Below are 13,591 nucleotides of genomic sequence, written 5' to 3' on the forward strand. Positions count from 1 at the left end.
TTAATAATAATTTTAATAATTATTTTAATAATAATTTTAATAATAATTTTAATTAATAATTTTAATTTAATTTCTTTTGCGAATATTATTGTCATTTTCATCTTCCTCTATGCAAAGAAGCATAAAAACGTCCATTGATATGCCTTAAATAAGACAAATTTCGAACAATTTCGACTGATTTCGACACACTTTGGCACAATTCGACAAGAAATTTCTTGCCGAACAATCTCACATGAAAAATATTGCATTCTTACTATGATGAAAATTAGCCAATCAAGTGAGAGCTCACTTTTATGATTTTTATTAGGTTTTAAGATACACAATCACCCCCAATTCATATTGATTCATATGCGCAATATATTTCACATTTAGCTCCCGTAAGCATAGGGATATCGTGTTTTCACTACGATCATAGCCAATCGCGCGTATTTTTTCATGTGACATGAAAGTACGAGAAGTGAGGAAAATCGACAAAGATACACAATTGACCCCCAGAAGTGAGATAGAATAGAGTGCCCTGATTGGTAACGCGTCTCGCTCGCGCATGTGCAGTTCATTTTTGGCTACGGTAACATCAAAGGTGCCGACGGAGAGTTGCGCTACTGTATATACTGTGACGTTGGACGTGTAAGAAACATAACCTCACGTGACTTAGAGAATAGAATCGTTCAGCAATAACCGCTCACTCAACGGTTGTCGCAACATGTTCGAAATAAATTGAGTTTGCTGAACGTAGCCATGACATAAGAAAACTCGTATCTATCATATAAATTAATATGAATGTTTAAAACATGCCTGGAGCCAAACGAAACGTTGTCGGTCGGACTGGGTCATTTGTTAGATCCAGTAACGTTAGTTCAGCCAATATCAATGGAAGAAGCAATAGTGGAGAAAGAGCAAGTACCAATGGTGCAGAAGACAAAAGGCTTGACGAAATTTATGGTGGAAGGTCTCTGGCACCAAAACACATTCCTATACCTGCGGTACCAGTCGACGGACAGTTGGGCTTTGAAGCGTTATCTTTTGTCGTTTCAATTATTGCAGCTTGTCTGCAATTGCTTAATCTATATAGAACTGTATGGTGGCTACCAAATTCTTATAATGGTTATACTATGGTATGTTATATTTATGTTTATCACACACACATACAAAAACTAAATTACACTATTATGCATGATACAAAGAAAATAGTTATAATATATTGGAGAAACAGAAGAATTGTGCTTCTGATATGTTTCAGAATTTTTATTTGATAGATCCTTATCTAGTTGTATTTATTTTTACTACGGCGGCATATAGATTCTTGTATATGTTATTGCGTCAGATCATTGATGTTTCATTGCCAATTCAATTGGTATCTGCGAAATTGACAATCCGAAACATTATAAGGTAAGGCATTATTGTATGTGATAATAACTTGTCAAATTTGTAGTAATACAGGTATAGATATTTTAATATTCATGTAACTCAATTTTAGATCATCTCTATTAGTTGTTGTTAAAAGCGTGTTGGGCTGGAGTCTGTATCATATGATTGAGAAGCACAATTCTATGAAAATTTTTTATTTATGTTATCCGTGAGTATCTATGATAATAAATATGTTTAAATATTAAATGATATATTATTGTTATATCATGCTATTGATAGAAAATTAATAATCTCAAAATTGAATCTTCTCAATAATTTTTTAAATTATATTTTAATCTAGAGAGATAATGAATATACAATTTGGTAATTGTTTAGAATCCCTTGTTCCCTACATCTAAAATCTTAATAAAAATACACTTATTCGATATATTTTCACTCAAAATGAAAGAATCTGACAAAAAAAGAAAGAAAACGGCGGTCAGCCTTGTGAACCGAGATATTAAGCGTTAAAATTGGAGCTTTTATGACGCTGAAACTGGCCGCCGCAGCCAGCCGCCGATCAGGGCCGAATAGGCGGCGCGCGCGGGCCACGGATGGAAATTCTTAAACACGTGCTTGGGAACCGTTTAAAACGTTGAAAAAATTAATTAAAGAACTCTAAACATAAAGTATGGGTTGAATAACGTATACTGCGATATTACACATATAAAAAATTATTTAATAATATGAATGTGGTGATTTTTCGACAAAAATACTAACAGCAATTACTTTGCACTTCATAAGGGAGTTCGAGTAAATTTTTTCCAATAGAGGAGATAACAAGCAATCAATCGATATCGATCAGAATAGAGGGACGGGCTTTTAAAAATTTTTAACGATTTTTTAACTTCGCGGACGGGCGAGGCGGGCACCATTTCTCGACAAAAGTATTAGCAGCGGTTTAACCTCGAGATAAAACGTTTATAAATTTCTGACTTTTTTAAGTTCAGTAATTGCATATTTTTGATCGTTATTTATTACATTTAAAAAAAAACGAGCAAAAATATACAGTTACTGAACGTAAAAAAGTCAGAAATTTATAAACATTTCATCTTGAGGTTAAACCGTTGCTAATACTTTTGTCGAAAAATGGTGCCCGCTTCGCCCGTCCGCGAAGTTAAAAAACCGTTAAAAATTTGATAAAAGCCCGTCCCTCTGTTCAGATCGATATCGATCGATTGTTTGTGATCTCCTCTATTGGAAAAAATTTACTCGAACTCTCTTACGAAGTGCAAAGGCACTGCTGTTAGCAATTTTGTCGAGAAACGACACCTGTTCGCGAAGGTAAAAACCGTTAAAAATTTGATAAAAGCCCGTCCCTCTGTTCTGACCGATATCGATCGATTGCTTGTAATCTCCTCTATTAACAAAAATTTGCTCGAGCTCCCTTACGAAGTGCAAAGGCACTGCTGTTAGCAATTTTGTCGAGAAACGACGCCTGCCTCGCCCGTCCGCGAAGTTAAAAAATCGCTAAAAATTTGATAAAAGCCCATCCCTCTGTTCTGATCGATATCGATCGATTGTTTGTGATCTCCTCTATTGGAGAAAATTTACTCGAACTCCCTTACGAAGTGCAAAGGCATTGCTGTTAGCAATTTTGTCGAAAAACGACACCCGTCCGCGAAGGTAAAAACCGTTAAAAATTTGATAAAAGCCCGTCCCTCTGTTCTGATCGATTTCGATCGATTGCTTGTAATCTCTTCTATTAAAAAAAATTTATTCGAACTCCCATACGAAGTGCAAAGGCACTGCTGTTAGCAATTTTATCGAGAAACGACGCCCGCCTCGCCCGTCCGCGAAGTTAAAAAATCGCTAAAAATTTGATAAAAGCCCGTCCCTCTGTTCTGATCCATATCGATTGATTGCTTGTGATCTCCTCTGTTGGAAAAAATTTACTCGAACTCCCTTATGAAGTGCCAAGTAATTGCTGTTAGTACTTTTGTCGAAAAATCACCACATATTATTAAATAATTTTTTATATGTGTAATATCGCAGTATACGTTATTCAACCTATACTTTATGTTTAGAGTTCTTTAACTAATTTTTTCAACGTTTTAAACGGTTCCCGAGCATGTGTTTAAGAATTTCCATCCGTGGCCCGCGCGCGCCGCCTATTCGGCCCTGATCGGCGGCTGGCTGCGGCGGCCAGTTTCAGCGTCATAGAGATTTTAAAAGTTAAGATATTTGTCATATCCTGATTTGCTGCAGCGCTTGTTTACGTAAGATTGTTCTTTTCCAAAAAATTCTGAACTAGTTCTTAAATAGTGCAATAAGCTAGAGTGAAACAAACTACAGCTGTCTCAGTTTAACTTATTGCAGATTACACCACTTATTGCACTCCTAAAAATAAATATTCTTTAATATTGTAAACTATTACAAAAATTTTTTTTTATTAATTAAAAAATCTTATTACCACTTGATTTAGACCGTTTTTTCTTTATACTTTGCAAAAAACGAGCAAATTAAATATTTTTTACTTTAATTACACAAATTCTTTTGACTTTACAAACACAAATTTATTGCTTTAAAAATTGATACGAATTCAATGTTTTAAAAACATAAAATCACTGCTTTAAAAGTAAAAAGATTCGCTGCTTTACAAACACAAATTCACTGTTAATGCAATGAATTTGTGTTTTTAAAGCAGTAAATTAAACATTAAAGCAATGGATTTATGTTTCTAAAATAGTGCTTTTGCATTTTTAAAGTAGTGTTTTTATGTTTTTAAAGCAGTAATTCTTCACTAATTAATAATAGCCAAGCGCTCATGGATCTGCTTTGTACAATTGGGTCGAGTTGAGTTTGCTGAATACGGCCATTTATGGCTGTTTCCACCAATTAGATTAACTTTAATCTCTACTTAACTTACTATTCATCTTTTTCTAATTTTTAGAACTAGAAAAAGACAAGGTAAATCTTCAGAATAACTACCTTACCTTCGATTTCGATGACATTAGGCTCATTTGACGCGTTTTTGCGTAAAATGAAGGAATCTGACAGAAAAATGTCTAGGAAACCTGCAAACAAGATATTAGGTGCGTTCTTTTAACACAGGTATCGGATACAGTAGTTCTTACAGTAATTCGTTCTTTTAACACAACTGCGCAGTTGATTGCAGCGCAGATTTTCGTTCTTTTGGCAATGAATACGCAGTAGATACGCAAACGATTAGAATTAGCTGCGCAGGCTATGTATCTGCGTGATCGTAAAAAAAAACGCCCGTTTGGCAAATCCGATGCCTAAAAGAATGCGCCCATTGAGGGAGCTGCGCAGAATAAAAGAAACAGAGAATAAGAATTTTAATCTATCCAGAAATCATGTACTGTGGAATACACACTGTTTATTCCACAGTATATGATTTCTGATAGATTGAAATTCTTATTCTTTGTTCCTTTTATTCTGCGTAGTTCCTTAAAGTTGATGACTATTGAGGTTAGGAAATCTGTTATATGGATAGTGGAGTGTATAAAATAGTGTTTATTGATTCGTGGCTATTCTATGAACAAAAAATTAATATATCCTACTTGGGACCTAACTGCCTAGAAGCTACAGCCTGGATAGTAAAAAAAAACCGTTCTAAAGAGTTGTTCTCACACCCATTGTCTTCATGAGTTAGAAATATTCTAAGCAGACACTTGGCTGCAACTACTAGGCGGTTAGGCCTCAAGCAGGTAGGATATATTCTTATTTTATTTTCTCTCTCTCTTGAGGCGGCTACAAACCAATAAGCATTAGTCTATACACCCTTGTCTACATGACAGATTAATGATTGTGTTATGTAGTAACAAACAAGACAGATTTTCTAACTTCCATAGTTGTTAACTTTAAAGCGGGGAGCACAGACTTTTGCATAACGCATAAACCATATACATAAAGAATTTGATTGGTCCACTGACTCATGCATAAGAAAATGGACCAATGAAATTCCTTATGCACATGCTTTATGCGTTATGCAAAAGTCTGTGCTCCCCGCTTAACGCTCAATATCTCGCTTTGGAGAGCAGTCCCAGATTTTTTCTGCCAGATTCTTTCATTTTACGCAAAAATGCGTTAATTCATTCTAATTTCATCGAAATCGGAGATGAAGTAGCTCTTCTGAAGAATTACCAAAGACGAAGAGCAAATTGAACCGAGATTAATCTACATTGATGGAAATGGACATTAATCGAATTGACAGATATATTAACTTCTAAAATCTCGAACTTTAAGGAAATACTAAAGCAACGGGAATGACCAACAATTACAATGAACCATTTTCTCCAAATTGGCTTTATAGATCATGAAATTTTTTCACACGATGAAAGCATAAATAAAAATGATATGGGTAATGCTAAATTTGATTAAAAAATTGGAGAAATAATGAAAAATTTACTTATTTCAGCTCTTACAGCTGTCACTTGAGGTTATAATTTACTTATTGTAGAAATTCTGTAGGTCATATATACCAAATGGTACCCTCGCGCCATGCGTATAACGTGCACAAATACTCCTAGGCTGTCCTAGGCTTGCGAAATTGTCATCTAAGGTCTAAAGGCCATCACACGTACAAAAATTTTAGTAGTAATCGTAAGGTCTTAAGCAAATCGGCCAATCACAGTTTAGCGTATTAAAATGTGAATCGTAATCTTGATTGTGATTGGTCGATTTACTTAAGACCTTACGATTACTACTAAAATTTTTGTATGTACGTGTGATGGCCTTAACAAAAAAGATATTCCAAAATATTTGTTTCACGTGTAATCATCGACATATAGAATAAACCGCTGATGGTAGTGATGGGGGTAGAAAGACGAGTAGAGTGAGAGGCAGAAATAATGGCCTGGTTTACATCGTGAAAGAATTGGTACGCGTATTAAATGTGTTTCATGCGTTTACGTCGCCATTTGTATCATTTGATACGCGTATCAGTTTAGTACGATACTCCTGCTTAATACGCTCGTACCAAAATAATCCGACAGCGTTTACATCGTGCGTACTAAATGTTTATAGTACGAATTTGATACGAATATAGTATGTACACCCACGGTAATTAATTCTGTCCCTCGGAAATTTTCACAAAATGAAAAGTGACCTCCTTTCTATATTAATTGTCACTATTCATGCACGATAAGGTTCAGTCGTAACGTTAATCGTGCATGAATAGTGACAATTAATATAGAAAGAAGGTCACTTTTCATTTTGTGAAAATTTCCGATGGACAGAATTAATTACCGTGGGTGTACCTGATACGCGTATCAAGTGCATGATGTAAACCAGCTAATATGATCGTTCTTTCTCTGTTTACTGAAGCCTGATTGGTTGTTAGATTAACAGCGACCAATAGTAATCAGCAGTTATCAGTAAACAGAGAAAGAACGATCGTATTATTTCTGCCTCTCACTCTACTCGTCTTTCTATCCCCACCACTACTATCAGCGGTCCATTCTATATGTCGATGTGTGTAAAGACCGCAGCACACACTTTTGCATAATGCATAAAGCATGTGCATAAGGAATTTCATTGGCCCATTTTCTTATGCATGAGTCAATGGACCAATCAAATTCTTTATGTATATGGTTTATGCGTTATGCAAAAGTGTGTGCTGCGGCCTTAAGCGGGGAGCACAGACTTTTGCATAACGCATAAAGCATGTGCATAAGGAATTTCATTGGTCCATTTTCTTATGCATGAGTCAATGGACCAATCAAATTCTTTATGTATATGGTTTATGCGTTATGCAAAAGTCTGTGCTCCCCGCTTTAGAGCCCCAACACACACTTTTGCATAACGCATAAAGCATGTGTATTAGGAATTTCATTGGCTCATTTTCTTATGCCTGAGTCAATGGACCAATCAAATTCTTTATGTATATGGTTTATGCGTTATGTAAAAGTCTGTGCTCCCCGCTTAAGGCCTATCGCACATGAAATGCATAACTGTGCATAAGCATAACATAAGGCCGTTGGACCAATGAGCAACCACCATAAAGACGCCATATTGATTAACATAAGATGCTCATTGGTCCAGCGGCATTATGTTATGCTTATGCACAGTTATGCATTTCATGTGCGATAAGCCTTAAGCGGGGAGCACAGACTTTTGCATAACGCATAAACCATATACATAAAGAATTTGATTGGTCCATTGACTCATGCATAAGAAAATGGACCAATGAAATTCCTTATGCACATGCTTTATGCGTTATGCAAAAGTTTGTGCTCCCCGCTTTAATCGTTTCGCTGGCACAGATAAATGATAGTAAACAGCACGAGAATTGTGTATCAAGATTATCAAGTATTAAGTATGTATTGCGGTAGATGGAACAATTAGATAGATATATACGCAATTCAAAAAATTATGAAAAACACTAAAAGATCAGGGCAGCGATCATGTAACTTTTCCCCTAGAGCGGAAAGGCGAAAAGTGAAAGATTTCACGTGAACTTATGATCATAGAACTCGGCGAAATGTTGAAACGTGAAACTTTTCACGTGAATTTTTCCGCCATTAAATTTGCTGGCGGAAAGGTGAAAGTTTAGTGACTCGAAGTAACTAGAACATTGAGATGCAAGAAACGTTTCTAGTTTCTAAAGTTATGATCCCAAGGAGAACAAAACAATCAAAATAATGTTAATATGACGTCAAATTGACATTATTTTGATTGTCTTGTTCTTCTTGGATGATATTTCTAAGATTATATAGATTTTTATAAGTATAAATAATAAACATTTACATTTCACTATTATCACGTTACTTATAATTATACATCGATATTATATTTATTAATAGTTATTCATTGTTATTGCTTTATCCGTTTACTATCTATCAGTGATTTACAAGGTAAATAAGGTTATTTCTCATTTTTGGTAATTTCACTTTTCGCTCATTTAGTTATATAATCGCACTGTGATTCGTGGAAAAGTTCGCGTGAAATTACTAAGTGAAAAGCATAGCACTTATAAGTTATAATACTGGAATAGGAATGCTAGTGTAGAACTGTGAGCAACATAAAAAGGACAGAAATATCCTTCTATCTTGCTCAGTGACTTTTCTCTTTATGCGCATGACTATCCTCTGCCAATCAAAATTTTCAGATGCAACCATGACAACATGGCCATATTTGCAAGATTTTTTGCTTATTAATTTTGAGACGATCGAAAATGGTTCGGTATTTTGTGTGGTAATCGTGATAAAACAGCGTCTTATCACAAGTAAGTGTATTAGAAACTCGTAATATATTAATAAATACTTGTCAAAATGTCGAAAATGTCATTTCATGTCATGTTTTTGTCGAAATATCATTTCGATGTTACATATGTACATACTTGTTTTTCTGCTTGGATTGACACATGCGTAGAAAGAGAAAAAGTCACTGAGCAGGACAGCAATACATCTTCTGTCTTGCTCTCAGTTGCTCACACCTTCCACACACTGCTTAGATGGGTTATTCCTATTCCAGTATTATAAGTTCTATGGTGAAAAGTTAAAAGTTTCACTGGAAATTACATGATCGCTGCCCAGAGTTGACTTTTATCTCTAGAATTGTATGTGGGTATATTTGTTCAAACGTCAGATTGTTTAAGTTGAATATAGTTGATTCGCCTGCATGCGTTTGTGGGGAGAATTCACAAGACAGTAACCATATTGTATGAGCTTGTCCGCAGTTGGAAGATTTAAGAGTTAAATTATAGTCCAGTCACTTTAGAACAAAAAAAAGCGTAAAAAAGAAAAAAATTCCAACCAAGCTATAAATTGGTAAATACCTTTATTTAGGCGAGAGAAATGATGTCTGAAAAGTTCCCAGCGTTCGCTTGTACGCTAAGTCTTTTATCGAGCGTAGAAGGGTTGAAATTTTGGTTTTTCGCGGTTATCTTCTTTCCTATCAGTTTTACGGCCAAAGCAGGTCTATAATAAAAGAAAGATGATAAAATTCTCTACAAAATTCTCTAATGGTCAATAGTTTTCGAGATAGATTTTTTTTAAGTGACCTCTTATTTTCGAGCGTTACGTAAATTTGTTCTGTCTTCGCGGATATCTCAAATTTGGATACATCTACGTGCAAAACGCACATAACAAGATCGAAAGAGTATTTAATTACCTACAAAATGGGATTTTATTGAATGTCGTACGATCGCTAATTCCGGAGATATCATTTTTTGAAGGCATTTTGACTTGCGAATATTTTGAAAATGAGTATGTTTCCTCGTTAATGTATCGGAAATATCTTATATACGGCTACTCCTACGCCAAAAATAGTTATCATCAAAATGAAAGATTATTATATTCCCTGCATTTTGGTTCTTTAATGGTTTGTATACGGCTAATAATTACTGAAATACAGCTGAAAAATCTTTATTATACGTGTTTCTGCGTACATTTTTGTAAATAACTTACTTCTGATTTATCTGAGGTGAAAAATGCATAGAAATTATGTGGAAGCTGATAAAATTATCTTTAAAATGAGATCTTTTTTAACCTCGTCCGATGAATAGTTTCCGAGATACAGCCTTTGGAAAATTCCGTAATGTGCTGATTTTATGATAAAATCGGCCTTTTTGTATAAACAAACATATGTAATGACGATAGAAAAATTAATATCCATATTTTTCTATTAGTTTACATTTATATGTACACGATCCTGTATCGGCGATAGTTTAAAAAATTTAATTTTTGAAGAACAGTTGCTATAAAAATGCTTGTTTTTTGAGCTTTTGGCATAAAAAGGCGATTTGCGATACCTTTTTTGTAAATATCTTAATTTCTGCAAGGTACACGTAAAAAATACCTTAGATAAAAATTGGAGCTTATAAAATTTTCTTCAAAATGGTGGGTTGTTATACGCGATAAACGTTAACCGACATACCAGAAGTTTGAAAACGGGTTTCTTTTTACTAATTTGTGCTTTCATTTTCATGGTCGATAATAATAGCCAAAAAAGTTTATTTGCAAATTTTTGTACCGACCGTAAATTGTCAAACAAATAAGGAAAGAATTAACGCCTATAACGGTCAAAGCTGGATCAAAGTGCTAATAATAAGTATGTGTGAATTTTTATATGCTACATATGTAGTCCCCCCATAATTGCGCACTGAAACATTCAGATTTCAGACATATAACGCATAAATACTACAGTAGTATTATAATATCACCGATCAATACTTGATTAATTCCAAATTAAATATAAAGATGATAATTTAAAATTCCGTAAATAAAGCCGGGACGAAACGCCAAAAAACATTGTGATATTTTTCGTAATATAAAGAATAAATTATTAAGATCCAATTTATTTACGGAATTTTAAATTATCATCTTTATATTTAATTTGGAATTAATCAAGTATTTATCGGTGATATTATAATACTACTGTAGTATTTATGCGTTATATGTCTGAATGTTTCAGCGCGCAATTATGGGGAGACTACATATGTAGCATATAAAAATTCACACATACTTATTATTAGCACTTTGATTCAGCTTTGACCGTTATAGGCGGTAATTCTTTCCTTGTTTGTTTGACAATTTACGGTCATTGACCGTTATAGGCGTTAATTCTTTCCTTATTTGTTTGACAATTTACGGTCGGTACAAAAATTTGCAAATAAACTTTTTTGGCTATTATTATCGACCATGAAAATGAAAGCACAAATTAGTAAAAAGAAACCCGTTTTCAAACTTCTGGTATGTCGGTTAACGTTTATCGCGTATAACAACCCACCATTTTGAAGAAAATTTTATAAGCTCCAATTTTTATCTAAGGTATTTTTTACGTGTACCTTGCAGAAATTAAGATATTTACAAAAAAGGTATCGCAAATCGCCTTTTTATGCCAAAAACTCAAAAAACAAGCATTTTTATAGCAACTGTTCTTCAAAAATTAAATTTTTTAAACTATCGCCGATACAGGATCGTGTACATATAAATGTAAACTAATAGAAAAATATGGATATTAATTTTTCTATCGTCATTACATATGTTTGTTTATACAAAAAGGCCGATTTTATCATAAAATCAGCACATTACGGAATTTTCCAAAGGCTGTATCTCGGAAACTATTCATCGGACGAGGTTAAAAAAGATCTCATTTTAAAGATAATTTTATCAGCTTCCACATAATTTCTATGCATTTTTGACCTCAGATAAATCAGAAGTAAGTTATTTACAAAAATGTACGCAGAAACACGTATAATAAAGATTTTTCAGCTGTATTTCAGTAATTATTAGCCGTATACAAATCATTAAAGAACCAAAATGCAGGGAATATAATAATCTTTCATTTTGATGATAACTATTTTTGGCGTAGGAGTAGCCGTATATAAGATATTTCCGATACATTAACGAGGAAACATACTCATTTTCAAAATATTCGCAAGTCAAAATGCCTTCAAAAAATGATATCTCCGGAATTAGCGATCGTACGACATTCAATAAAATCCTATTTTGTAGGTAATTAAATACTCTTTCGATCTTGTTATGTGCGTTTTGCACGTAGATGTATCCAAATTTGAGATATCCGCGAAGACAGAACAAATTTACGTAACGCTCGAAAATAAGAGGTCACTTAAAAAAAATCTATCTCAAAAACTATTGACCATTAGAGAATTTTGTAGAGAATTTTATCATCTTTCTTTTATTATAGACCTGCTTTGGCCGTAAAACTGATAGGAAAGAAGATAACCGCGAAAAACCAAAATTTCAACCCTTCTACGCTCAATAAAAGGCTTAGCGTACAAGCGAACGTTGGGAACTTTTCAGACATCATTTCTATCGCCTAAATGATGGTATTTACCAATTTATAGCTTGGTTGGAATTTTTTCTTTTTAAAATCCTATAGTGGTTGGACTATTAGTGCAATGAGAAAATGTAAGCTCTCCCAACCTTTTTCTGTGGAATACCTGCTTGGCAATATTGATAATAGAATTGCATATGCTTTATGCAAATTTTTAATTGAGGCCCAAAAATTGCTGAATATTAATTTATGAATGGTTTAAAAGGATCGTTGAGTTTGTGTTGTGGGTCGCTGAATGCTCACTACTGAGGATCGGCAAGAAGCCCAATGAAACAAGAAATTTTGTCTAATATCGAGAATAATCCCCAGGCTGAGATAATACAGCTCGAATGGAATCTCTCCCTGAAGGCCGATGTCTGCAAGGTTAATGGGCTTCATTCAAGAAGCCTGAATCCTTGGAGCCTGAAGAAGAAGAAGATGGTGTAGGAACTTGAGAGAGAGAAAAGTAACAGGCGAAAGAGAGATAGACATAACACCAGAGGACATGTTCTGTCTTTTTTTTCTCTTAAGTTGAGCGCGCAGCACCGTTTGACATAGATTTTTCTAGCAGGATCACCAAAACTGTATTATCGACCTCGATCAAGTTCGGCCGTCGCTTTAGGATCCCCGGTGATGCTGGACCCGCCAGTATTATCGATAAAACACGCGTTTTTGACGTTTTCGTTCCTATCGAACCTCTTCGCAGTAGTTTCACAGAATAAAAATTCCTTCTCCACGATTAAAATATCCGAGCTAATGTACCTGCCCCTGGTGTATATTGTGTCCAAAGCTGGAAAAAGTATGAAATTACAGATTTTTTAATCCATTTTTATCTTCAGCGTTGGTCGCCATATTGAGGTTAAATGGATAAAGAAATGGGGCAAAATTCCTGAAATGTCCTGACCAAAAAATAAAAGTTTTCCAATTTGGTCAAAACTTTACTGAAATGTTGTTATTGTTAGTGAAAGTCTAAATATCAAGTATTTTTGAATTTGATAAACTATTTTTTGAGTTAAAGAGTTACAAAATTTTGACTTTTTTAAAAATGTTTTTCTTTCAATTTATTATATTTATAAGTATGATGCATAAAAGTTAACATATAAGTAGTGATTTTTAATGGTCTTTTTCCGCGCTATACGATAGTGGTAAAAGTTTTTCCAAAAAATTAACATTTGACCTTGAAATTCAAGGTAAAAGTTTTAATTTTGATATAGCTCAGAATCAGTCAAGCTTTCTGTTTAGACAATCGAAAAAGTTTTCAAAAACCGATTCTGAGCTATATCGAAATTAAAACTTTTACCTTGAATTTCAAGGTCAAATGTTAATTTTTTGGAAAAACTTTTACCACTATCGTATAGCGCAGAAAAAGACCATTAAAAATCATTACTTATATGTTAACTTTTATGCATCATACTTATAAATATAATAAATTGAAAAAAAA

General features: G+C 34.0%; 1 protein-coding gene across 1 annotated transcript in view; it reads left to right on the forward strand.

Moving 5' to 3' along the window:
- Window positions 1-313: 313 nt before the first annotated feature.
- LOC108782337 (transmembrane protein 39A-A) overlaps window positions 314-13,591 on the forward strand; it is a 16,755-nt gene continuing 3,477 nt past the window's right edge. Inside the window, exons 1-3 of the mRNA XM_018550595.1 lie at window positions 314-1,115; window positions 1,241-1,389; window positions 1,478-1,576. Coding sequence (XP_018406097.1) covers window positions 792-1,115; window positions 1,241-1,389; window positions 1,478-1,576 — 572 coding nt within the window. The 5' untranslated portion in view covers window positions 314-791. The remainder of the gene's footprint in view (window positions 1,116-1,240; window positions 1,390-1,477; window positions 1,577-13,591) is intronic.

Source organism: Cyphomyrmex costatus, unplaced genomic scaffold (assembly GCF_001594065.2).
Source record: "Cyphomyrmex costatus isolate MS0001 unplaced genomic scaffold, Ccosl1.0 scaffold1239, whole genome shotgun sequence".
NCBI classification, from domain to species: Eukaryota; Metazoa; Arthropoda; class Insecta; order Hymenoptera; family Formicidae; genus Cyphomyrmex; species Cyphomyrmex costatus.